Genomic DNA, 26,290 nt, shown 5'->3' on the forward strand with positions numbered 1-26,290 from the left:
AGGAATAAGCTAGTTAAGTTGGAAATCTATGAGATGAAATTTTAATACTTAAAAAAAATTGCCAAGAAATACGTCAATAAAAATACTAAAAAGTGACATTTTTCAATGTTTATCTCGTAAACTAAAAGAGCGTCTTAATCTACGGACTATGCTCTATAAGATAGGATAGTTTAAACGGAAATCTGAGAGATGAAATTTTAATTCTTAAGAAAAAATTGCCAAGTGGGGGGTGCTTGATAATTTTTATCGACGATTTTCGATAATTAATATCTCTTAAACTGAAAGCGAAAGCAACCAACAAATTGCTAATTCTGAAAGATTGGAAAATTCTCTATCAGATAAAAATATTAAATAATTATATTTCCAACAGTAAAAGGTCAAAAAACGCCACTAAAAGTACTAAAAAGTGACATTTTCAAATTTTTGCCCATTTTATTCAAACGCGAATATCTCGTAAACTAAAAGAGATAATTAAGATCTGATCGCAGCGTTTTAATCTACGGACTATTCTCTATAAGATACGATAGTTAAAACGGAAATCTGAGAGATGAAATTTTAATTCTTAAGAAAAAATTGCCAAGGAGGGGGGTGCTTGATAATTTTTATCGATGATTTTTTGATAATTAATATCTTTTAAACTAACGGATAGCAACCAACAAATTGCTGATTATGAAAGATTGGAAAATTCTCTATCATGATAAAAATATAAAATAAATATATTTCTAATAGAAAAGGTCGATAAACGTGACTGAAAGTGCTAAAAAGTGATATTTTTCAATTTTTGTCCATTTTTTTCTATCGCAAATATCTCGTAAACTAAAAGAGGTAATTAAGATCTGATTGCAGCGTCCTAATTTACGGACTATTCCCTATAGGATAGGATAGATAAAACGGAAATCTGAGAGATGAAATTTTAATTCTTAAGAAAAAATTGCCAAGGGGCAATAATTAATAATAATTAATATCTCTTAAACTAAAAGAGATAGCAACCAACGAATTGCTGTTCTTTGGCGATTATTTCGAGGCAGTTAAGGCAAAATTTCGCAATGTAGCTCATTTGCAACTTTTAGATCGCTTCTTACCCTAAGAGGATCCAAAGACACAATTAAAATATCAAGACGGGTTTCCGAGATATAACCTGTTTTCCACCACATGTTTTGATAAATTCGGAAAAATTGCTAAGTTACAAACTTACCAGTGTATAGTGTAATGGATTATTTCCCGTTTCAAGAATTGCTGCAGATCAATGTTTTTTACTTGCTTGCTAAAGTACCTGAATACTTGGTGAAGTAAATTTTAAATTACAGTTCTGTGCAATAAGTGTAAATTGCTAATCGCACGCAGCTTATCGTTAACAAAAAAGCCATTACGTATATTTTCTTCTTGCGGCTGTCGTTTGCCAATAATACAAAACTCACGCACTCATAAATTAAGGTGTCGGATATATAAATTTTCCTAGTTTAACCTACCGCACAAACGTCTCACGCCGCGCACCGGTAAAGACAGACTGAATCGCATTCGAATCGGCCGAGTTCAGAAGTACATGCGCAAGGTGACGCAAAAAAAATTGTTTACGCACAAACCAAGCCTACGCCACGGTCGAAAACAATTATAAGTAAAGGAACTTTTAAAGGATAAAAACAACCTTAAAAAAAACTATGAAACGATTTATCGGAGTTTTAAAAATGTTCGAATTAATTCCTAAAAAATCTATATTTGGTTAAATAATTGGGAATAAGTAGTAAAAGACTTTTCCATGCCCTTTTTATACTTTATGTAATGTTTCATTTAAATTTATACGATAATAATGACAGAAACACAACAGCCACAGAGTTAGTGTTACAGATAGACATCCTAATTAATTAGTAATCGTATGCAATTATAATTAATACATTAGTGCTCATCTTGTTTGTATACATAAACATTTTCTTATCTTCATCAATATATTATATATCTTATATTACACTAAACACATTTTGTTTTCGTGGTAAACTTGTAGAAAAAATAGCCCGACCGGCGCTTTGCGTTGGTATGTTGATAACGACCTGACACTAATTATATTTTATATAAATAGAAAAATATTCAATGATTATGTTTCGTTTTAGTCACTCATTGCCTTTGTTCTTAGTAGCCCTGCTGGTATTCTGGCGCTGTTCTAGGCGTTGAGAATATTGAAAATATTTCTCTAAGATTATTTGCCATTGCTTGCAATGGTACGTGATGTCATAGCAACGCAAAGCTTTGCCGATCGCGACTTGGATATGTTTCGAAATGGTCTAGGATTCACCCAACTAAACTGGTGTTACTCGAAATATCACACAATTTTGCTCACATGCAACATCAGCGATATTCAAAGTAAAAACCACGAATGCGGATGCTCCAGAATGTTTTCACTACACGTACGCTTCGCTTTGTTTTTAAACATTACCACAAAAATACCTCATTCAATATCCTTCCGCAATACAATAATAAACGTGTAACTTACACAAAAGCCCGTTTAGATTTTCACTGGCTATTAAATATTCTAATATATTATTTATGTTTATGCAATTTAATTGCATGACAATATAACTATGCATTTAAATTTTATGATTCATTAAATTTTAATACGTTAATTAACAGTAATGATATGATAGAAGCTCACATGAGTAAAATTTATCACTAAAAAGAGTGTGTTAGTGCGTGTTGTTGTAGTATCTCATTCTATAGTTGTTACTTTTGGTTTAATATTTAAACAAACGCATGCAATTTTATGTTAATTCTTGAATACTATAAGTTAGACAATGATGGAATGCCGCAGTATGCATGCGCGATATGCTCAAGAAACGAATAAATCCGCTTCCCTGTCTCAAAGCAAAGCGCGCATGCGCTTACGAACATAGTCAATTCGGGCGGCACTGAAAGTGCGTTGTTTTTATTAACATGATAGACACTTACACCTAACTTGTTTATGCTTATTTATTATAATCAAATCCACCTTTTGATATGTAGGCCCGTCGTATCCCAATAAGTCTTTGTAACCCGGTGTGAGGCTTTGAAATGCTGATGTAAAACGTACCGATTTAATTTGAAGACAAAATGCACGAAAATATTAAGCTAGCTATAGTAATGTAATTGTTACGATTAAAGTGTTTTTAAAGTGGTTAGTATAGAATGTGCATGTACATTTAGAGTTTTCTAAGACGGAGAAATTGTAAACTGATCTCAACATTAATAAAGGTGTAGTCAATCCTAGGGCGAGCGACTTCTACACATGAATCTATTAATGTATCGATTTACGTTGTTTGCATACGCATATTACATTCACTATACGTCAATATGCTAATTTTCTATTGGGATACTCACGAAGTTTTCTGATAATAGATGGGTATTAGCAGGTGGATCGACATAAATTTACTCTTATTTTATCTTAATGTGCACAGGTAAATAGATATGTGTTGTGTCACCACACGAATTCAGTCATACGCTCGTCAAACGTGTGCAAGTGTTTGTATTCACGTCATTCTTGATATGTATTCCGAAATTGGCAAAAACGCCACCAACATCACAAATACAAAGATGTCGGTGGGTCTTATTCACGATATGTACTGATTTATAATTTTTTGTCATCTGCGTTATATTAAGCTCTGCTGAAAATGTTTTTGGCGTTTTCGCAAAATTGTAAAAGTTCGAAGGTGCTTGTACCATTTTACGCTTACGTATAGCTAGTACTACACAGTTAAATATTCATTGTAACGTTAGTTATAAGAAGCAAAGAACATTTAGTTGCATGTAATGCGTGATATGTTTTTGTTTGGTTTTCATATAGCTTTCCATCATGCTATTTAAAAGTATACTTTCCCGAATGGGTCGGTGGCTATTTACTGCACGAAATATATTTTCGTGTTATTGCAAAGCTTTTCTCCCGGTAGCAAGGATTTAAAATACCGCGCACACGGCGATTATCCATACGCTTAAGCCGACGTTGGCCCGGTAGCCCACCGCAGTGTTCGTCGACGAACCTTCGTACGACTTGATCACACAATTCATCTTCTCGAGCGGCAAATTTTGCAGGCTGTATTCGCGATGCTCGTGATTCATCATGCACACCGTGCGTTTCTTCTGCATCATCTCATCCTCCTTGTCGCGAAGATTTTTCAACCAATTCTTGTACCATTGCAGGTCGCAGTCGCACACCAAAGGATTATCTAAATAAAATAAAAATCAATACTTCATTCGTTTGTTTATCTGTTTCCATTGCAGATTGGGAATTATTCAGATTGACACAAATGCAATACTTTGCATAAATAAGTAAAACTAGTTGGTTCGCAGGCTCGATGCGCATAATAAAAGCGATTTTTGCTACTGACCCATGATATCAATGACACGTAACGTGTCGACAACGGGTTCCATTATTTCCTCTGGGATGTGCATCAGCTTGTTGTTCTGGAGATTGAGCGTTTCCAACGAATTCAGATTCTCGAACGCGAGCGTAGGCAGGGTTTTAATGCTGTCGGCAAAATAGAAATGCAAATTTATACAAAATCATGCGTCGACACTCAACTGTTCACCGCCATCGCGCAAGCTGTAACCACTGAGCGGAAATCACTTTGCGACGGCGGGTGTGGGCAAAATGTTTCCAGTGTACGTAAAGGAATATAAATTTAGCAAATCCAACACGAAAAAGGTGGAATTCACACAAAAAGTTGCTTCGCTTAGCATTGGCGGCACTTGTCGCGTTTTGTATTACTTACTGAGACAAAAAAATCTAGATAGAAAATCAGAACGACAACGAAAACTTGCTAAAGTGAATAGAATGTTAGCAAACCATATGGAAATCAAATAGAATTTTCAGTGTATTCAATGTTTCGAATGCAATTGTTTTCGCAGTTCGATTCGACGATTCAGGAGACATTTATTTGACGCACTTACTCGTTCTTTTGCAGATTCAAGAACGTTATCGAATCGCCAAAGCCAGTGAACGCGTCCTCGGCAATCGTGCTGATGTTGTTCGAACGTAGATCCAAATGGCGCAGTCGATGCAGCCGTCGGAGGGCGTTTGTGGGAATGGTGTGAATGTTGTTATCACCCAAGCGCAGATATTGCAGATACTCTGCAAAATACATTCGTTTTATATGATATCTAACATATAAGCCGGAACGTAAAAACATCATCAGGAGCATCAATATTTGCGCACGGAACAGCGCCACTGGAAACGTATATCATTTATCAACACCCGGAAGGAAATACCATATGTTCCCACAGACATCGATCATTCCTAATGTGATAATGTTTTACTCTTCCTATTCATTCATTTATTTTGTTTCATTCATTTTGAATAACAATGTATCTCCGAACCAAGCATTTTCCGTATTTTTGTTTCGGTACAAAATGTTATATACTCATAAAAGTCAGGTGAGTGCAAAAAATAATGCGGTACTAAACATAAATCTAGATAAAGATTTGTCTAGTAGCACCAGCGCACTGGAAGCAAAATTCCCATGATTATAACAAATCACGAGAGCCAGAAATCACAATTATGTCCTTACGTTTTTATTTCATTTCACCGCAGCCATGAATATATCTTTTAGCATCTTTTACAGAAAACACCTTCCGCTGGTGTTTAATTTCAACGTTATTAACGTTTGCACTCGCGTGGAATTAATTACATTGTGAAGAATTGTGCAACCGTGCAGCATAAAAAACTGCGTTCATTTTTTTGCCACTCCAGTTACTACCATCGCACCAGCCCTTCACGTTTTGTTTTTATTTCAACCCGTGTGTTTAGTGCGTTATTTGAAGCAACAAGAATTTTAAATAAGCATCCACACCGATAAGCACACCAGAGAGTGCAAAGGGTGAACGTTAAAGTTGAGTGGGAAGGTATGTAAACGCATTCACAAAATCCAAAAACGACGGACGCCGAAAACTGGGTCAAAAGTACAAATGTACGAACTGCACAGCGTCACTCAACTGAACATTGTAACGCTAGACCGCGGGTAAATGTCGATGGAAGTGAAAAAAATCTACAGCCACCCACCAGGAAAATATAAAATTTTCTTAACATATGACCACAGCAGTTGCTACCAAGCGGGCATACATGAAGTACAAAACAATTTACCGTTTACTGTGTCCACTACGTTGAATAAAGTTAGCTCTTTAAACATTCGCCAAGTTTAAATATAGAACTTTGCTCTATTCAAGGCACAGTCGCACTACCAATATCTAACTAGAGGGTAAAATATAAAATGTACATAAAATAGTCACCCTATTTTAAACACCTAAAACTTCATGTTAGATTGAAACTCTAGTTCTATAAATAAAATATTTTTGTTTGTGTGTAAATCCAACCAATAGCACGGACGTTTCATTACTTAAAAGAATTTGTTCAGTTTTTGTTTTGTTTGATTCACGTATATGTGAGCGAAAGCAAATATTTTATTTACCTTCCAATCCAGCAAACGCGTCGTCGTCGATATAGTCGATCTTGTTGCCATCTAATTCGAGTGAGTTCAGCAGCTTCAAATGAGAAAACACGCGCGGCGGTATCTGCTTTAATTTGTTGTGTGCTAATCCCAACGAATCCAAATTCCGTAAACCTGTAATTGGAAATTGTTCACTAAGAATTGTTTTGCTTTGATTTTGTTTGGAAAAGTTTCTTATTTTCTGATTTAAATAGTCTATTGCTTTATATTTAGATTTATCAAGTTCTATCTTTATACAAGCAGAATTTATTGATTACAGAAAGTTATTTTAGGAATTGGAATAATAGTCCAGATTTTAAAGAGAATGAAACCCAACAATATCGTGTTAAAATAAATGCAAAAATCATTCTTTAGAAAATTTTGATGTCAAAATAATTGTGTTAAAAATAGCATGCTTGTTGAAATGAGCCGAAAATTGTTTAAATTTGTGGGTTTAAATGTTCGTGTACTCCTAAGTCATATCATGATTTATTCATTCACCCATCAACGCAGTATGCAATTTTGTTTTGACATGTTGCAAAGTTTATTTCGCCGAAAAGTTGATGGAAATACCACGAAAAGCAAAGGAATTTGTGGAAGAAAATGCAAATTTGGGGTTGCCGCTTGAATTTGGTATGCAAAAAAGTCCTTTTACCTTTAAAGTCGCCCTCTTTTATTTCCGTCAGATTGTTCTCTTGCATCTCAAGCTTCTTCAGCATATCGAGAATCGAAAGCGCCTTTTGCGGAACCACCGTCAAGCCGTTGCCGCCCAGATTTAATCGCTTTAGTTTCCTACGCAAGACATAAGAGGGTTATTTATAAAAGTATTACTCCTGGTTTTGATTGTTGGCATTATTTTCATAAAATATATAATACGCTAAGATACAGACAAATACAGGCAAGAAGCAAGAAAATATATTGGATTTTAATGTCGGAGGGATTAAGCTGACGTTGCAACGACTCCAAGAAGGAAAAGACAAATTGCTTTAAACTGCGGTCTTACTTTTCCAAGCCAGCGAATGCTTCAGGATCGATGTTGGTGATCTTATTTTCGTACAAAGTGAGAATCTCCAACGTGTCCAAACCATGGAACGCTCGCGCTGGCAAACTTCCGATTTTATTGTGATTCATGTTCAGTATCAATAACTGATGGAGGTTCTTGTACGCAGTCGAGGGCACCATTGTCAAACTGTTCTGCGATACATCCAACTGGGTCAACATTTTACCTAAGTAAACAAACCATCAATTAATCGACTACCGGTCTGACTTCAAAAGCTGTTGAGGGTGCATTTGTGTATATAACCAAACAACAGCGAGCGTAAATGGTTGGTCGGGAATCAATCAATTGAAATTGACTTGACGCCCTTCGTTGACTTGCTTAGAGAATGAACACAATGTTATTTGATTGCGTACCTATTGAACTGAGCGATGCTTCCTCAACGACAGATAGACTGCTGTTGTGTATGGTAAGATGGCGGATGTCCAGACCGAGAAAGACGAACCCGGGCAGCTTGCGCAGGTTGTTGTGACGCAGCTTCAAATAAAAGATAACGAGCGGCCTTCCCTTTAAAATGCTCATCGCGCTGCTGATGTGAGTCTGATCGGTGAATTCGCAAAGGATATCCAGTCCGTTCTTCTTCACGGAACACGCACATGGTGAAATGTCCGAACGTGCTGGACATTGCTGCTGAACCTGAAACATCAACGCATTCGACAACTCAATTAACAAATACATATGTTTTATATAAAGTTATACAATTTATAACAAAAAATAATTTAAATAAACTACCTACGTCGTACATTTGTATTTTATTTTGTTTTAAAATTTATTATATGTCATCTGTTATAACATATAAATTTAGAATTGTTAATTTTTCAGTTTCAGTGAAGCAATTAAAAATAACGTCATAATTTCCCGTAACTTTTTCAACCTTTTCGAGCACAGAAAAATCAATAATCTTTCTATATTTTTCACTGGCTTAGCACACATTCAACAATACGCTATATTCACGTACAAAAATGTTCAGGGGATGATTAGTAAACGAAAATCACATTTCATGTACAAGCCAATAAAGGAGGCGCTGTTTGCTTCTACCACACAAAAAAAAAACGATAGGACTATTAATTCATGTCCGTTTTTTGGGAAGGGTGTATTTTTTACACGGATACGAGTGCAAACACTTTCCTGCCTTAGTGGTATATATTTATATATATATAGAATTGAAATATCCTTGAAACGCGTCATATCCCTGGGGGTGGCAGCCCCTAAACACACGTAAAAGCTACCAGCACCGAAAAGGATACGCGTTCAACACTAATATCGCTTCGTATAGAGGGCTGCGTTTTCTGCTCTAATTAAACGCGCCATTCATCAACCCCTTATATAATTATAAAATACACAAGGCTGAAATAATGTATCATTTTAGAGTCGAGCGTTAATTTAGCTCTTTTAGCACGATAAATTTTTGCCACCGAGACTCTTAGCGTACGATTTTATTATCTAATACTGAGCGTACTTTTTATATTAGCACCCAGAGCTGAAATTGTATATTTGATATACTGAAATGACGTAATACGATTAACGTTATTAGGGGAGGCGGAAATTAATTTAAAGGAAAGAGGAAATTAGCGATCTTTTAACGCCAAGATATTTACGATTATGTATCATTAACTGTAATATTAATAATATGATATGCGTGGATTGTATTTTTCTGACGTAAAGATAAAAATAAATGAAAATGTATTTAAGTAATATTAGAAGAAGAAAAAGAAGAGAAATTAGAAGAAACAAGGAGTATATTAAAATATAGACATTTTGTTTGCTGCTATATTGCACTAAAATTGACTATTAAGATAAACTTGATAACTACAAATTAAATTAGGCTTCAGTGATGTAAAACGTAGAAAATCCATATTGTCGGGCAAAATACAGATAAAAAAGTGTAAATTATGCTTAGTCACGTAACGTCAAGTATGTTTACCACGAATTTACCATTGTGTTTTTTAATCACATAATTCCCCCTTTGTTATAAATTGCGCCAAAGTTTAACTAAAAGTGACGCGTGCATTTTTATTAAATTGAATTATTCCAGTCCAGATGTAAAATAAGTACGTCGCCGGGAATGAAAGCAAAACAATTGGATGCCATAGTTGCAAGTCCGTACGTGCTACTTTACTCCTCGCTGCTTATTGATTTTCCATTCTAGCTCCTCTCGTTTTTGCAGGCATTTAGTACCTATTTAACCCTCCATTATTCGCCCGACACCTTCATAGGTATGCCGTAATTTTATCCAGGCTACATACAGCTCCGTGTGTTGCCTAAATCCCGTTGGTGATTAAGGTTTGATGACCCAGGTGGTATCTATATACAACGCGGATGTTTCGCCCGGGAAATTTCAAATTCGATATGCAACCCCAGCGTCAATGGCGCCGGAAGACGTTGCAATCCTATTAAGCATTTATACCGCTTGCTACAGTTTGTTTAAAATGCATATTTGATTTAAGATTACTTAGAAAATAAAAATGGGTCATTTTGGTTTCAGTGGTCAGTAAAGAAATTTTCCTATCGATGTGTCATGTGATTGTGTTTGACTGAAGGGAAAGAAAGTGTTGGACATGAAAGGCGAAGTAGGCGAAATGCCAAACTGCTAGTAGGTATACAATTTATTTTGTAATTAAGAAACACGCCTGGGTTGCGCTTTACATGGCATTTCCGCATTTCGCACGTGCATGGCTTACTAATGCGACTTCGATTGTGTATAAATTACACAACGACTGGTAGCGCTGTTTATAATTACATACATAGCAACATACAATTGTATGTGGCACGTTCCACTTTCTTCCTGTGCGCACATTTCCTCCGCCCCGGTTCCCATGAAAGAATTTCGCACCGACTAATTTGGGGTTTAATTTTACCAATTCCATTAGCACAGTAAGTTGTTTCATTAAACTTAATTTACGCCGGCAAATTCATATTTCATTCTCGTTTAAATAGTTAAATACAGAGGCATTTCGAAAAACATGTTTTTCTCATTCCGTGATATTTCAGTTTTCACACATCAAACCACATTTTCATTAGTGGAAATGAAAGCAGATGTATTACGAAGCATGTTACGTAGCTATATAGCAGGGAGTTATTGCAAAGTGTAATCTTATGCCTTTGTTGTTTTATTGATTATGGCAGACGAGAAATGATGAAAAATAGTCTTACCTCGCATGTGGCCAGAGCGCACAGTCCAGCCAACACTGCCCACGCCCATCTGACCACCCGCACTCTGGCCATGCTCGCTGGGAGTCAGACAACGCCGGCTATGCCATCACAATCAGTCTGGGGAACAATCTGCAATTGAAAAAAATGCATCCTTAATATTTCGTGATATTTTTACGATCATGTTTCAATTGTACATTTATGAACATTGTAGATACATATCAAAACTAGCCTATTTTCTCATTTCCTATGCAAAGCGTGTCTATACAAACTCTACATCATATAATCCCAGTTGGTTTCGACCAATATATAGTCATTGGACACGCCACATTGTAGAGCATTCAGTAAGCCTAAGGCCTAATAAAGCCAAACCGTAATCGGCCTCGGCCGCCAGAATTATATTTCCACCGAACCAGGCGCGTTGCGTAAACTATTTGTGATCAAATTACACATTTGACCATTCACACTAATCCGCGTTAATTAAAATTGCCTCCAATCATTGAGCGAAATCAATTAACTTTTGTGCAGTGTACAATTTAATTTATGCTTCCGTTATAATTCTAAATAAAGTGAACATAAAGTACCAATATTTTAATTGGAATAACATTTATACTAGTGTGCGTCTGTGTGCATTGAACACGAAAATCACGCCATACCAAAGTTGTTTTGGTTTTACATGGTTGTAATCTATGTCGTGTTCGACTGTATCTCCATGTACACTCACACTCACTCAAACTAACAATTCACACCTCATCACCTTGAACACGTTGATGCAAACAAAGTGAATCTTACCGCATTGAACAATATCACTATTATTCCGGTAAAATTATGTCTATTGGTATTTTAGAGTAAACCACATTGCATAATATTTTAATATGCATAAAATGTGCTTGTTCTGTAACAAGCCACTAGCGAATACATACTGCGCAAATGTATCCTGTTGTTGCAATTTTATAACATCATATATATTCAATAACACTAGTTTCCATGAAATTTCAATTCATACAAATTGCCTCACAAATGATATGAATATTCATACACGCTCCATCTAGCGACTTATCGCGCATCACGCGCCGTGCTCTTAATTAATTAAGCAATTAAGTAAATGAATACAAGCACACTACGAGCTAGCATTGTTTTCTATCAGAATATTCTGCTAGCAGTGACATTACGAAGTATAACAAGTAAAAAAACACACACGCATAATACTTTTGTACCGCATTAACATTTATGGGTTCGTCGATGTTTATTCCATCATACACCGGCGTGTCTCGGCCTAATTTATAACGCTGTCTTGTAAGCCACGTAAACTAGGTGTATACGTACACCCTTCGTGATCAACAGGGGCATAATGAAAGAAAAGTTGCTGTTGAGAGAATTATGCGTTAGTCACCCACGAAATCGTGTTGAACGGCGCAAAATCACACGGTACGTGCAATAAAACTTAATTGCTTGCTTGTTCAAAGCTCGCATCAACCGCGTCGAGAGCCGACTTTGCGAATTCATTCCCCCGCGGTGTTTTAATACGTTTAATGGTCGTAGAGAACGCGCACGCGGCGAACGAGTCGTAAATTACAAAACGGCGCCACACGTTCTGCGCCACAATCAATAAATCGCCAAAGAATATCAACATGTTGTTCCAGGTTCAGTCAATGTTTAATGGACCATTAATTATTGAGCACCTCTCCAATATACTCTACTAGTACATGTCTACAAAACTTATTGTTTTACGAGCTCAATCCTAAGGTAACGTGACGAACGCGCAATTTCCTTGTTAATCGGAAATTTGATATATATTAGCTATATTGATCCTGGGGGAGGTGTTATAAATTAATTAGTACCCTAAATGACGAAACATAATGTACAATTCATTGTACTTACATATTTCATAAAATTGCAAAGCCTGTTAATGGTGTGTGACTGTTTCCTGCGAGTAATATACTGAAAGCTTAACATTAATCAAAATTTATTGCCTTTCAGTACCACACAATGGAAGGGCGCGCTTTCGATTCGTATTTTCATTTGTCCTGGTTATTGTTGGATTAGTAACAGCATGTTTCTATAATTCATTCGAAATTGATTTACGTTTAATGAAAAATTGATTAAAATTTTATTCTAAAATTGAGGATAGATTAACTTGCACCAACAAAATGCAGTTTTAAAGTGAATAATTAATGTTTTAATGCTCCGTTGACATAAATGAAAATATTATAAACTTTGTTTTGTACAATTTAATCCTCTTGTATTCCCGTATGTCACTTTTTGTCTTTCCCGTTAAGCATATTACTACCATATACTAGAATATTTATTTGCATAATATAACGACCTATAAAATCTATTACTATACCAAGAGGCCATTAATGAATGATAACACTATCGTTTTCTAATATTAAACTAGCACGCTGCGTAAATTCCAATGCACGGCTTTCATAATGAAATATTCCCTTAACATACACTCGTGTCGAGTTAAGTATGCAAATTTTCGTTGCGTAATTCAGCGACAAGATAATATTATGTGCATATCCTTTTAAATTTAGCGTTATAGCCAAACATGCAGCTGAGATGTTAACTGCGAGTAAGAATGGTGGGTGGCAGATTTTAATTGGACTAATAATAGAAGGCCCCAGTGAAAGAAGTTGTTGTTTTATGTATTTTAGGAATTTATGGATGAACCTCGCAAACAACCGTTGCAGCACTCTAGAGACCAAATAAGAAATCGATGCAGTGGCTAGGACCAGCGAAAGAAAAGAAAAACAACGCCTTTACTTTTTTGCAATCCATTACGCGCCATATATTATTAATCAAACAAAAATGATTGAATAAAATTCTAAGAAAACCTTTTAATTAAGTACGCAGTTGAAGTGGAAAATTCCAAAGTGAATGGCTGCACAATTCAGTTTAAATATCACAAGTATTTTAATATCATAATTTTTCAGTGAAATTATTACTTTTATTGACGTCGTGCGCGTTGAATCCTTAAATGTCAAGGGACGAAGCACTTAAATTAAACTTTTATTAAGCACTGCCGGTCGACTAGGACATACACCCATAAATATTTGATTAGGTCTGAATTGATTATATTGCTTTCGAGTGTTCGTCGAAGTGACAAAGTGTAATCCGCGCCCGCGTCGCAAAAAAATCAACAACCACGACGATGCGCAAAACTGCGACGGCTAACGTTCGTTTTTAGCTACTTTATTATTAGGAGTAACCTTGATATGATCGTTGCTGGATAAATTTGTGTATCGCCTCACCAACGAACCGCTGTTGCGCGTCATTCGAAGTCGCTCGGTCGGCGGCTTGGGACTTGTGGTCGCAATGCGCCGCCTCGGGCCTGGAGCGCGAGCGGAGTTCTCTCTTTTGTTTTGTAATGGATCATTTCCTGTCTAGGGATAGATGTCAAAACTTGACAACTGCTTCTGATTGACCCTTTATTAGCTTAGCCAAACACCGACGAGCAACGGCATTGTGTACGACGGCCGCGGCGAACTGCACGAGACCAAATCAAATCACGTCTAACTTTTAATATCAACTTCGTCACTCCCCGTAGTTAAAGGATACTAAAATTATTTCAGAGCGAATATACTACGCAAAATGCTGCTTTATTTAGTTACTAAATAGTTTTATATCTTTTACTGGGTGATTCCTAAATCAGGGGAAAAGTTAGAATAATAAATTCGAACATTCTGGCTACGCTCATAATACCTATTTGATTATTTAAAGCTTTCGTATCAATCATCATCACTAGTTTGGTATTAGTCATTGACAAATTGACACGTATCATCTAATTAGTCCTCAGAAAAAAGAAAATATAACATTTGGAAAGTGCTTTGAATATTAAACATCGTATTACATGCGATAAAAATGTTTTTAATAACTTTTAAATTTTATACTTGAAATTACCAAGTGTTTACTTCACTGAACTACTTTTCTAAATGTATTTATCTATAAAAACAAATGTTGGATAGTTAATTGATCAATTATGTTTGAATGTTGTAGTAGTATAGTAATGTTCAAATAAAATTTCAATGCTTTATTATTTTATTTTTAAACGTGTTAACATTGAATGGCTTCTGAATTTTTAACGCGATATTAAACTGGCCATTTGTCCCGATGGTACTCGCAGTAAAGGTAAAATGTTTGCGCATTTCGAATCGTTGTAAACATTACCCTTTCGTGCTTCCACCTCACGAGTTTCCTTCCTGCAGTTTCTCATAAACGATGGGCGCTTTATCGCCGCAGGCTAGTGTATTGTTCGCTGCAACTATGTTTATGAATGTGAATGTACGCTTAGAGCAGAATGATGAATGCAGTCCGCTCAAAGAAACTACATAGTTTCCTAAAATTATGCGTTCCGGCCACCGTTTACCCATTTATCATCATACTTATTTGTTGGAGTCATATATTTTAGTTGCGCCGTAGCAAATGTGTTGCCATGTTGTGGCAATTTGAGAAATTTATTAATTTCGTAAAAATGCGCACAGTGTTGAGACCTGGGACGTATTGTAGACGCATTATTCAAGTTGTTACATCGTTAAACCGGCAAGCACATATTAGTAATCTTGATAAATGTGAATGGGGTTGTGCTCTATACTTATAAATGCCAAACATATAATTTGAGTTTAGAAAAAAGCGAAAAGGGTTATAATTGCGACACGTGATATACGAATTAGAATTCAAGTGAAATAAACCAACGGTTCATTTGTGTAGGTAATTAACAGAATACAATTCTGAAAAATGTGAATAATGAATAATTCTGATGAAAATTAATAAATTCCATGTTTTATTCTGTGTTAAAGTCAAATAATAATTTTTTCTTTGAATTTATTATTGTAGCAATATTTTAATACTCAAGTATCAAGCAAAAGAAGCAAAATAATATTAAATCATTTGGATAGAAATTTCTGCAGTTTTCCGAGAATCCTGGCTTATTTTTGCTTCCCAGTTGAAATTCGACCTTCAATAGTGTTGAATGTTGTGGTTGTGGCAGTGAGGCTGCAGATTCAAAAGTGATTTGAAGTACAAAAGGGCGAGAACGTTGTACAGTGATTGTGTGATCCTACAGGTGCGCGGTTTGAAAATACCTCGGCTAGAAGCATCGCAATCCACAAGACGACGAAACGCAACGCCGCACCGCAAAGCGTAATGTAAGCCGGGTAAAGCAAACCGGAAAATCGTTTCTTTTTTTCCAGCAGCGGCCATAATAGATGTGCTAGGAGATAGATGAAAAAGGCAAGAGGGAATGAAGAATTGCCGCGCAAAGAGTTGTAAATTTTCCTCGGTTGCATAATGTCTATTTTTATCTACTATTTTAAATTTATATTACTTTTAGTAAAAATGTAGAATGAAATATTTCTGTATGAAAATATTATTACAATGCATATTTAGTGAATTATTTCAGAATATTGAATATGAAATTAAATTTCATCCGCGGTATCATTGAAAAAGGTTCGAAAATTAATAACGTTGCAAAATCAGGTAACCGTATACCGGAAAACCTTCCTGGTTCACCATGCCAATCGAATATCAAATTTCGTTTTGATGCATTCAAGTCACAATCAATATAAATATGAAGGCCACAATAAAACAACGATTTTAATTGAAACTGACTCTGCTTCTCAAATTTCCAATGCTACTATGGGTAAACCTCCCTAAAAACGAGCATTTTATGTGGTTCTGCGTGAAAAATTTAATACTCAATTTGAAACTTTTTTAACAGTTTTGCCAGTGTATGCACGCAGACTTTTTCCTTTCCACACCTTGGTTTGTGTTTTATTTTTCATGTCAGCATACTTTCCGCTTGCTTTCTTCACCCGCCTACCATTTTATGCGCGCTGCTTTAAATTCCATCCTGCACGTAGACGTAAATTCACCAGTAGTCGAGCAAAACCATTCCCGCCAGAATCAAACTTTTCCCGCATTTTCCCAAGCGACAAGCAGTGCAACCAGAAGTGAACAATGTCGAGTTTAAGTTTGAGATTCGCTTTTCCGAGTTTTACCTTTTTCCGCGATCAAATATTGTCTTCTTTCTGTATGCTGTTGTGTTTTTCTGTGTGCAGACCATGACGATTTATCTGCTGTCTGTCGGTTGAATTAGGAAACAAGGCATCGCGACTAAGTAAATTACGAAAGAACCAAGGTTTTCTTTCGTTGGTTTCTAACTTCTAACTTTTAGAGAGGTACATTTTTGGAAAGGTCGGCCTTGTGGGGATGAACAAATGTTATTTGTATATTGTTTTAGTACCTAATTCAATGGATCCGGGAAACCACAAAGCTTGGATCTCGATTCGTCCATGGAAAATTGGCAAGGCAAGCGTAGCCATGGAACCGTGACAAGAACAAAGAAAATGCCTTGACCGAAACGGGATTAAAATATACAATCCCAACATTAATTGTATTTGCAACAAGTTGTTACTTATTAAAAATCAACAATAGTGGGTTTTGTAAAGCTATATAAAATACTACCCCTATTAAACTATTATTAAGGATTTCGGATTTTGATATTAATCAGTTACTTTGAATATAAATTGCAGTGTTTTGCTTTGATCAATCATAATTTTTTTCTCGATAGGCTTTCCTTTCAATAAAAAGGCGTCACGCTTGATTGAAAGCTCTGATATAATGAGTAATTTGTGTTGAAAGAACTTTGTACCCGAAATACAAAACACAATTACGGCAACTTGGTGAAGACAAGCAATATACTTGTCAGAATTTTAGAACAGTCTGTTACACAAATTACTAACACTTATAGCAGTTTTTGTTAAATAACACAAAAAAATCCAGCCAAATTCTTTGTAAAACCTTGTGGTAATTATAATCAAACTTCGCAGTAAAGTAAAGTTGCCCTTCTTGAATAATTAAATACTTAATCAATGCTCGGTATTGTTACTTGGCGTGCTTGCCTTCCTCAACTTCAAAATGCATTATGTTTTAATTATAAAGTGATTAGAAAGAGCATATTAAAAAGTTTTAGCAAACTATATAGTAATTTATAATTCTTAATAATTTCATATTTTTATTTTTAATGAAATTTTATAAAATTTCATAAAGTTTTTATATTTAAAGTTTCACGCGGAAGTAAACAGTTTGTAAGCAAATACCTTGTTACACAAGTGAGTAGTTTCCTGTAACACGTTGCAAGTGATAAAACGAAAGATTTCATTGAATATAAGCGTTTGAAGCAAAAACTGCAGCGCAGGGAGAACTTTACAGAAAGTGCATAAAGGCAAGACAGTTCCTTTCATCCAAGAGTTCAAGTCATCAAGTGCTCACTACGCGTTGAGAATTCGCTGGCGTTTGCTGGCAAAGTACCGAGTGTCGAATTGTCTCGCCCGTTTGGCGTTAACGTAGTAACCCAACTTTATCCATGTAGATGCAAATGGTCGCCAAGTAATCTTTTATCCAATTTCCAGCTTCTGGTTTCCCATTATCGCTGAACGTTAGGGGACTAGTGATTAAATTACGTTTGAAAAAGCGATTCACAGTTACGTGATGATGTACTTAGCCAGCATTATTTAATAGTAGCACGCGGTGTATTGAATATTGGATCATGCAGCAAGGGATATTGAATATTCATGCGTCATGTAGTGTAGTGCACAAGTTGAATAAATAATGTCGCGAATATTGAGTTCGTCATATTTTAGCCGGAAGTGGATCAACCCATCAGCCTTAACCTACTTTTATTAAAGCATTAACAGACAATTATAACTCCATTGTGGATAATTTAATCAACAGTTGCATATTATAGTCTAGTTAAAGCTGCATAAATATTAGGAGCGGGTATTTTCTAAAGTTTAGCGGAAGTTAAAATTTTTGTTTACTGAAACGCCTGGAAGCGAAGTAACAAGGTTATAGGGTAAGAGGGTTGATGTATACAGCGGAGCGCTTAAAGATATAGGTGGTTGTTACACCTTAGTTTGGTAATGTTAGATACCTTAGCCAATGCCTGCGCGGCGCGACCATGATGTTACTTTCAGGGTTGGCATGTGTGCGTGCAGCTTGTTGCTCGACCATAAATTCGCCCTCGGCTTGCGCGTCACTATACCCTTATTTCGCGTGGCCATATGAGCCTGTAAGTGCTTACATACTTTTGATGCCCGGGTATAAAAGCACAAAGCACCGCAAAGAGCAAAAATCTATACTATCTAGAAAATCTATGGTAGATTCTGTGACGTTATCTGGCTGGGTTTTCGTATTTTATGGGCATTGACAATGTAAAGGTGTGGCGCTCGAAAATAGCGCCACCAAAAACAATATTTCGGTAAATAGCTGCGAGGAATAAAATATTTTCACAATGATCGAATAAATGTTTAAAAAATTGGTATTTTAACACAACATTTTTGGGTGAACGATTTTGGTTCGTACATTTTGCCTTTTGGCATTAAAAGCTATCCGGAAATGGCCTTCGGCTTTCTGCGCTCGAAAACAAAGTGAGGAAAAAAAACTTGCCGATTTCCAGGCAGATGAGGAGGATTTCACGTTTGAATCGGACGTGGGTCGACCCTTGATCATTAATTTAATGCTTTTCTAAATGACGTTTACGACAAGTAGATCGCACGTCCATTTTATTGTAACTAAGTTAATCAAAATGTACGACGTTTTTTTACTTTACCCTAACATTTACGCGGATAATTACCACAACATGTTTATAAATGTCGCTAATGTCTCTAATAACATTCTTTTTGTAAACCTCAAGCACTACTTCGATACGCAGACACTTAGTTTAATTGGCTACACGAGTGTATACACATTTTGATACTCTTTATTGATTAGCATTATGATTACGTCATAACAGGTTCACCTAGCTCAACGCCTGCAAAACATTTTCTTGCTTCCCATCATAAATTATGTAAATCATTTATCGATCAGTTAACCCCAACGCGTCTTCATCCCACATCTTCGCAATCGAGAATTTGTTAAATTTACATGTTCCGCATTAAGTTTTCAGGGAACAACTAAAGAAAACACAAAATTTACTTATCTTGATAATATAAATGCCAATACATTTGTATACTTGAATTATATAGACAGGTTTCATTCATTTTTTATTCCATAGAATATCCGAATATATTTGATGTATAGAGCAGCATTCGCATATGAAAAACCAGCGAATATATAAACTCGACAAGCTTCGTTGGCCGTAAAGTGGTTTTCGTTTTCGACAGCCCCAGGTGTGGGTCCTACCATCTTGCGTATTATAAATCCCCGTGAAATGGCTCCTAGCGGGCCGGCTGTTTTCACAGGTTTGTCCGCGAGGGTGTGCAATGGAATTAACTCACACTCCTCGCAGCTTTGTGAAAGCGAAACGAAACAAGGTCGTGAAGATAAGCGAAGAAGTAAAGCCTACTTGCAGTTTCCCGTTCTAGGTTATATATAGTATCAGGGCACATAAACCGCGCGCAAAGAGAGGAAAAGTCAACGCTTATAGTGGGAATCGATACTAGGCTACAATGAGATTACCAGCTATGTCGAAGCATTACGACCTTGTTTCTTGTAGGTTCTCATTTACAAAGTTATTCCCTTGTCTGCTTGATCTTTGCAGATTGGTCTCTTGCACCTATTCGACTATATATTGTATAATGAGCTTAATGACTTTAAATTGCCACCTTTACACTGCATATCATTTATTTAAATCACGCTGACTGAAGTAAAAGCTCAAAATTGTCCTTTGTTTACAGAAATAAATTGCGCACTATTGCAGGAAGCCTGGTAATGGGCAACCATTATGTAAAGACTATTTCACGCTGCGTTTGTGCCATGCTCGTTAAATTGCTTATCGTCAAACGTATGAAATACTAAATAGGCGGAGTGGTGTTTGTTGCTTTTAATGATTTACCTTGTTTGCGAAAAATCATACTTTATTAAAAAGAACAATATATGCTTTGATATGAAAAATGTACAAAAATAATAATTCTAAAAGAATACCAGTATCTTTTAATTCCAGCTGGAATTCTCTTCTTCATCATCTTTAAATGCTTTTTGTGCAGAAAAATATGTTTTTAAAGAAATAAAAGTTCTTTTCAGTTGTTCTACTTTACCTGATACGGTTTAATTAAGATTTTAACTTTTATGAAAAAATATAGTCTACACTGAAGGAATTCTTAAAATTGTTCACTGCGCTGGTGCTGATCTGATGATAGAAAAATCAATATAAAACTGTATAAAACGAAGCAAGTGGCTTCCGGCTGAAGCCAATCTTTTCCACCGCCGCGGTATGGCACCGCGCGCATAATCACACAAAACGCGCAGTGTTCGCGAGATAAGAAAACAGGAAAGTTGGATGCGAACATATTTTACGTGGGCGGACGTGGCGGATGCGAGGCAGGAAACGAAAAACTAATCTGCGTACGAGTGCACACCACATACAAACGATGAAGTTAGGAAAACACCGGCGTTGTTTTTCAACCTGTCGAGCTACTCGCAGGTCGCGCAAATGGCTCTGTTTCCTTAGGAAGGAAGGAACGAAGTGATAAACCGAAAGTATTGTAATATGGCGAAAAGTTATACGAGTTAAACAGGTCGCACGTACGAATATTATAATTCAGCTCACTCGCAATAAACACGCGGAAGTAAAGGTTACAGATGTTGCCAACATTTCAATTGTATTATTTTTATTTTAAGTATAAGTAGAAGTAACTGCAAATGAACAAGGCGTGGGCAATGTGTATTTCAAGGCACAAAAATAAATTTCACTTTTATAGCAACAGTATTTCTTTGAAACGAGCGAAAAATGGCTGTTTTGTGTAACACGCATTTGGGACAGTAAGATACCAGCTGCTTTGTTGTAAAAGTACGACTAACATGACTTATTACTAATGACAACCGCATTCGTATTGTTAAATGTTTCACATCTGAAGAAACAGTCGCTAAATGTCTGCAAAATATTTCAATTATATTAAAACCAAAAAATATATCAAAACGTGATAAATATGTATGCAACCAATTTTGCTGAATTTGTTTCGTGAGTAAAACTTTATTGCTTCAAAATTTGGAATGATAATTCTTAAATTTATGCTGTCAACAATGTCAGCGTTAATAAAACACCATTTTCCTATTTGTCCAATGGAATAAAACTTGCATGCAACACGACATCACGATGTCACGAGTAAATTTCATTTATGTATGCAGATTTGTGTTTAAAAAGAAGCCGTGTTCTCGTAACTAGCTGGTAGTTAAGCATTTTTAATTACTATTGATATCAACTACCCAGCCAACTAACACTCACAAACTTTACACATACACATATGATATATTCACTGAAATTCCCTGCAAACGTGTTAAACCGCCCAGCGTTTAATGCGAGAGAGCATGGTTACAACTTTTAAAAAAGTGCGCTCTACACCAAAAATGCAAACCGACCTAATTTTTTATTCATTCGTCCGGGTCGGTCTGCTTCCGTTACGTTGCGTGCGAATCTTAATTAGCATATTAATTATATTTAGCTAAGCGCTCGAAGCTAGCAAGTCTAGCAATAAGGGGACCCGTTCAAACAAAACGAATTTTCTTCTGCACTGCACGGGGAATTGGAAAAAGATTGCGGTACTTATTCAGCGAAACGCGTGGGCGGACAGAGCAATGAATTCAAATCGTTTTTAAATTTTTTAAATTATGAATATGAAATGTGTGAAATACAATTTTAAAAACATTGTTGAAAAATCACATATTTTTATAAAGTTACAAACAAATTTATGAATTATATTAGCTATAAATTGTTTAACCATAACTGATATGCGCTGTTATTTTACAAAATAACAATATTTTATTGCAACTAGAATAAATAATAATTGTGTTTTGGAATTTGAAATAAAAACACAGCAAAAAAGACTCTATTCAAACGTTTATTGTTCTGAGCATGGTTAATACGATTAATAACTGACAGAACGCTCGTTTGCAATGATTTATTGCTGTTGTTTTTTTAATATTTTTATTTGTCAATGCATAAAAATGATTTTATAGCAAATTTTATTTGCGGTATCTTCGTTCTCGGTTGCAAATTCAGCATCATCATAATATCCGTGTTTACCGAAAGTTGAAACCAGCTGAAACCAGAGGCAGAGAAAATAATGATTTTCACCCGGGTGTCTTTAACCCTCTTGACAACCTTCCACATGTGTGTGTAATAAATATTTCCCCACGGCAAACACTACAATATCACTATCAACGTCCTTAGGCATAGATAGTGTTAAGTGCACCACTGAAAAGTTATGAAAACGGATATGCGTATTAACTATAACTTCATCCTCTAAATATGATAATATTATTTCGAAATTAATAAGCAGATTTAAATTCTATATTTATTATATTTCGGAAAGAAAATTCTCGTTAAATTCGCATCGTTCGCAGGCTTTTTATGACAGGATCCACGCAAAAAACCGAATGTTTATTCTTTATGTATTTTCTTTTGTGTTTTTTATTATATTTTTTACTCGCATGAAAAGCCCTTCACATACAATGAAACGCAGTACAAAACAAAATTGTTGAATTCCGCGCAGCTATCTAACTCTTTCGCCCTTTAGCTTCTGCTTTAGATTCTGGTCCTGAAAAGGACCTAATTCAGCTAACTTGGGCTCACGTTTTGAATCTCGCCCTCGGGGTACATACGTAATAATATTATTCGACGCTTTTGTACAACACTGTTAAATATGGATGTACACATTTAAGAAATCTTCAACAGGAAGACGAATAAAGGTGAAATTAAAGTAAAGTCGATAATTCGCATGTTTTCTGTTGGCATTATTGTCTTAACTTTTCGTAAGCAGGTCACGTCGAATATAAAGTTAAATGTATCAATTTTGATGCTCGTAAAATGACAATACTTGATGCTATTGATTTCACGTTTGTTTGGTCTACTTAGTAAACTATTTAGTATCGATTAGGGCTATCTTCCTATCCATTATGATTTATAAAATTTTCAAACTTTTTTGTATCGACGGATATAATCAATCATTTCTAATAATCAAATAAACTATTTATTAGAACAATGCTTCTATTAATAGGTATTAATTGCATTTGTTTACTCGATACGTTCAGAGTAAACATAATTTAATTTATATTAGGTATCTAAAAATAAAAGCTAATAATGATTTGGTGAAAAAATAGTTATTAACTGATTGAAATATAATTTATGAAATATAATTTAAATTGTACTGTTTATGATAGAATTAATTGAAAATTAAAATAAACAATGCAATTGTACGATTGTTTATTTAATGGTAAATTTTATTTATGAAATGAAATATAATTGAAATAATCAGAATTTAATATATTTAATTGAAACCGCAATCGATGTAGAGGGATTATTGTCTGTATTCTACTGCATTGCAGTGGTACTTGACAGAGTACAATTGGTACATCAATAGAGCATAATTGCAAACATCTGTAACCACCTCGCAAATATACTCAAGACATAGTAAATAATTTAGTATAAATATCTTTAGATAAGCGTATAACAGTTACATGTTTTACTCAAAATGTTTTAAACTGATTGAAAATTTCTATATTTTTGTGAATATGAAAATAAAATATTTAACAAAAGCAGGAGTAATATTCTGCTGCATTTTGCTGCATTTTATTGATATCGCTTTCTTTCTTTGGAAAGCGTAGTTTCACCTGCGCATCCTTGCACAATGCACTGCATAGACAACAAAGCAAACCAGAAGAGGCGCTACATGCACGTTATAGAATTTTTACTTTGCCAAATCACATATAACCGCATACGACGACAAGGGAATATTGAAAAATGCAAATTTTCATTTATCTGCCGAACCGCCGCGTATTTCATTCGATATTGAAATATCTCCCGGGTGTATTCGGCGCGTACAAAGGCCTTTCCTCGTCATCGCATGTGCACTTTTTCTGTGGGGCAATTCCACTGGCCCAACGTATGATTTTGCGTTCGACCGGGATTGTGACACGTCACACGTAACCTATTTGCGAACGTGCCCAGAGCGCATAATTACATTTGCCGTCCGGTAAAATGCAACTGGTGTGCGGGTGGCGTTTACTCGGCCTGCTCTCCAGCGCCTACCCTTCCCTCTCGCCCCCGCTCATCGCTGCAATCTTCGCTGACGAGGCGCGTACGGGTGTGCAATTAGTTAGCTACTACTCGCATGGTTCGTACGCGTTTTCAACGTTTTGCGCTGGAGGCGGCGACGGCGGTGGCGCTGATTCAATGCAGTCGTGCACACACAATCCGCCGAATGTAATGTAAATAATTTTGCCGTAATGAAACACATTTGCAAAATGCAAACGCGCCATTGTCACGAAAGCAAACCAAAGTTAATTTGTTCTTTGTTTATTTATTCGTTGCGATGTGATTAGCATCTTTATTTTCAGCAAAGATTAAAAACCCACTCTGATGTGAATACATATTCCAGCTATTGTTACCGAAAACACTAGGAAGCTTTAGGAACTCTACAAGACTTGTTTTTAATTAATTTCTAGTTTTAAATTGAATTTTCAACAATTCACCGTCAGCGCATACAGAATTAACATGCTGGCGGCTAGTACTGTTAAATTTTTAATCAAATAATTCCTTTCAACATGCTTAATAAATTCGCTGCAGTATGTGTAAGCTACCAACTTGTGTATAATTCACCCGGCGGTGAGCTACGATGGTGTGGGCAGGACCTAATTTGGGTTTATTGCAAACCCGCAACAAACCGACCACCCGCTGTAGTGCAAATGATACCACTGTAACAATATCGCGTATAGGAAGATAATTAAACGGATATTTAATTAGCAATAAAGAAATAATTAAACCATAAATATTAAATAAAAAATGATGCAAATGTGTGCGTGTTATCGCTTACCGTCGGAAAGGCATTTTTACGCGCAAATACGCATTTCATTTACATAAATATATTTTATATCTTTTTTGGCTATATCTTCTGTCAAGTACGACGCTGGAGATAAAACAATAATAAAAATGTGATATATTCAACTTTTTTATTCTCCCGCATCGAAACACGACCCAAAAAAGGCATAAAACTTGTTGTGCAGCTAAAAGTATCTAGTGAATGTGATAAGCTGTTGCTTCTCTGTTTGCACAGTGCTCAACGCCTCTTTAATTAGAGCGCGTAGTTTTCTATGTTGCGCTAGCGCGTTGCTCATTAGTTAAAAGGGTCTATTTACCCAGAAGTTACTTTAACAAGTTAACACCTCATTAATACTCCAGTAATATGAACAATGTTTATATATATATATATTATGAAATAATATATATTTTAATAATAAAAGTACGCAAAAAAATGATAAATTTTTATATGGTGTAAATTGGCACTTACCAGTTGATTTCAAAATTCGATACACTTGAATCCTAGCAAGGACATTTCCGGCGCGTGCGGCTCACCGAAACTGACTGCGTGAGCATCGGTTGGCGCGTTCTGCGGAGACCGACTGCAGCGCTGGGCCGCGCGACGACGGCGACGCCTGGAAACTGCCACTGGGTCAATACTAAACACCGCCACTCGTGCACATATGCGACGCCGCTGCCGCCGCAAAGACACACTGCCATTTCTCACCTGCAGGGCCTTTTCTGCCTTTGGCAGTCACCACGAAAACACTGCCTTGTGTGGACCACATACCACGCTCATATTTCTTTCAAGCGCACAAGGTAAACATGTAGAGGTATTGGTAGCCT

General features: G+C 36.0%; 1 protein-coding gene and 3 long non-coding RNA genes across 10 annotated transcripts; 3 read left to right on the forward strand and 1 right to left on the reverse strand.

Moving 5' to 3' along the window:
* Positions 1-1,750: 1,750 nt before the first annotated feature.
* LOC135803927 (slit homolog 3 protein) lies at positions 1,751-26,086 on the reverse strand. 7 transcript variants are annotated; one of them, XM_065317661.1, is made up of 9 exons: positions 25,935-26,086; positions 10,654-10,782; positions 7,857-8,136; positions 7,447-7,669; positions 7,099-7,235; positions 6,426-6,578; positions 4,912-5,092; positions 4,350-4,489; positions 1,751-4,187 (listed from the first exon to the last, which is right to left on the reverse strand). In XM_065317661.1, the coding sequence occupies exons 2-9, from the start codon at positions 10,723-10,725 to the stop codon at positions 3,919-3,921; spliced, it is 1,455 nt and encodes a 484-aa protein (XP_065173733.1). In that variant the 5' UTR covers positions 10,726-10,782; positions 25,935-26,086; the 3' UTR covers positions 1,751-3,918. The 7 variants fall into 7 exon arrangements, with proteins under 7 accessions (XP_065173733.1, XP_065173739.1, XP_065173735.1 ...); XM_065317667.1 differs by lacking the exon at positions 25,935-26,086 and adding an exon at positions 13,863-13,881; XM_065317663.1 differs by lacking the exon at positions 25,935-26,086 and adding an exon at positions 13,599-13,839.
* LOC135803929 (uncharacterized) lies at positions 10,246-10,893 on the forward strand. Its single transcript, XR_010550916.1, has 2 exons — positions 10,246-10,374; positions 10,627-10,893. It is a non-coding gene; the product is annotated as an uncharacterized lncRNA (long non-coding RNA).
* Positions 11,857-12,771, forward strand: LOC135803928 (uncharacterized). Its single transcript, XR_010550915.1, has 2 exons — positions 11,857-12,396; positions 12,631-12,771. It is a non-coding gene; the product is annotated as an uncharacterized lncRNA (long non-coding RNA).
* Positions 13,173-13,494, forward strand: LOC135803931 (uncharacterized). Its single transcript, XR_010550920.1, has 2 exons — positions 13,173-13,234; positions 13,308-13,494. It is a non-coding gene; the product is annotated as an uncharacterized lncRNA (long non-coding RNA).
* Positions 26,087-26,290: the final 204 nt, after the last annotated feature.

This window comes from Atheta coriaria, unplaced genomic scaffold (genome assembly GCF_025399875.1).
Source record: "Atheta coriaria isolate IRGN ID8LTWV9N9 unplaced genomic scaffold, Caltech_Dcor_3.1 hic_scaffold_3_pilon, whole genome shotgun sequence".
Taxonomy (NCBI): domain Eukaryota; kingdom Metazoa; phylum Arthropoda; class Insecta; order Coleoptera; family Staphylinidae; genus Dalotia; species Dalotia coriaria.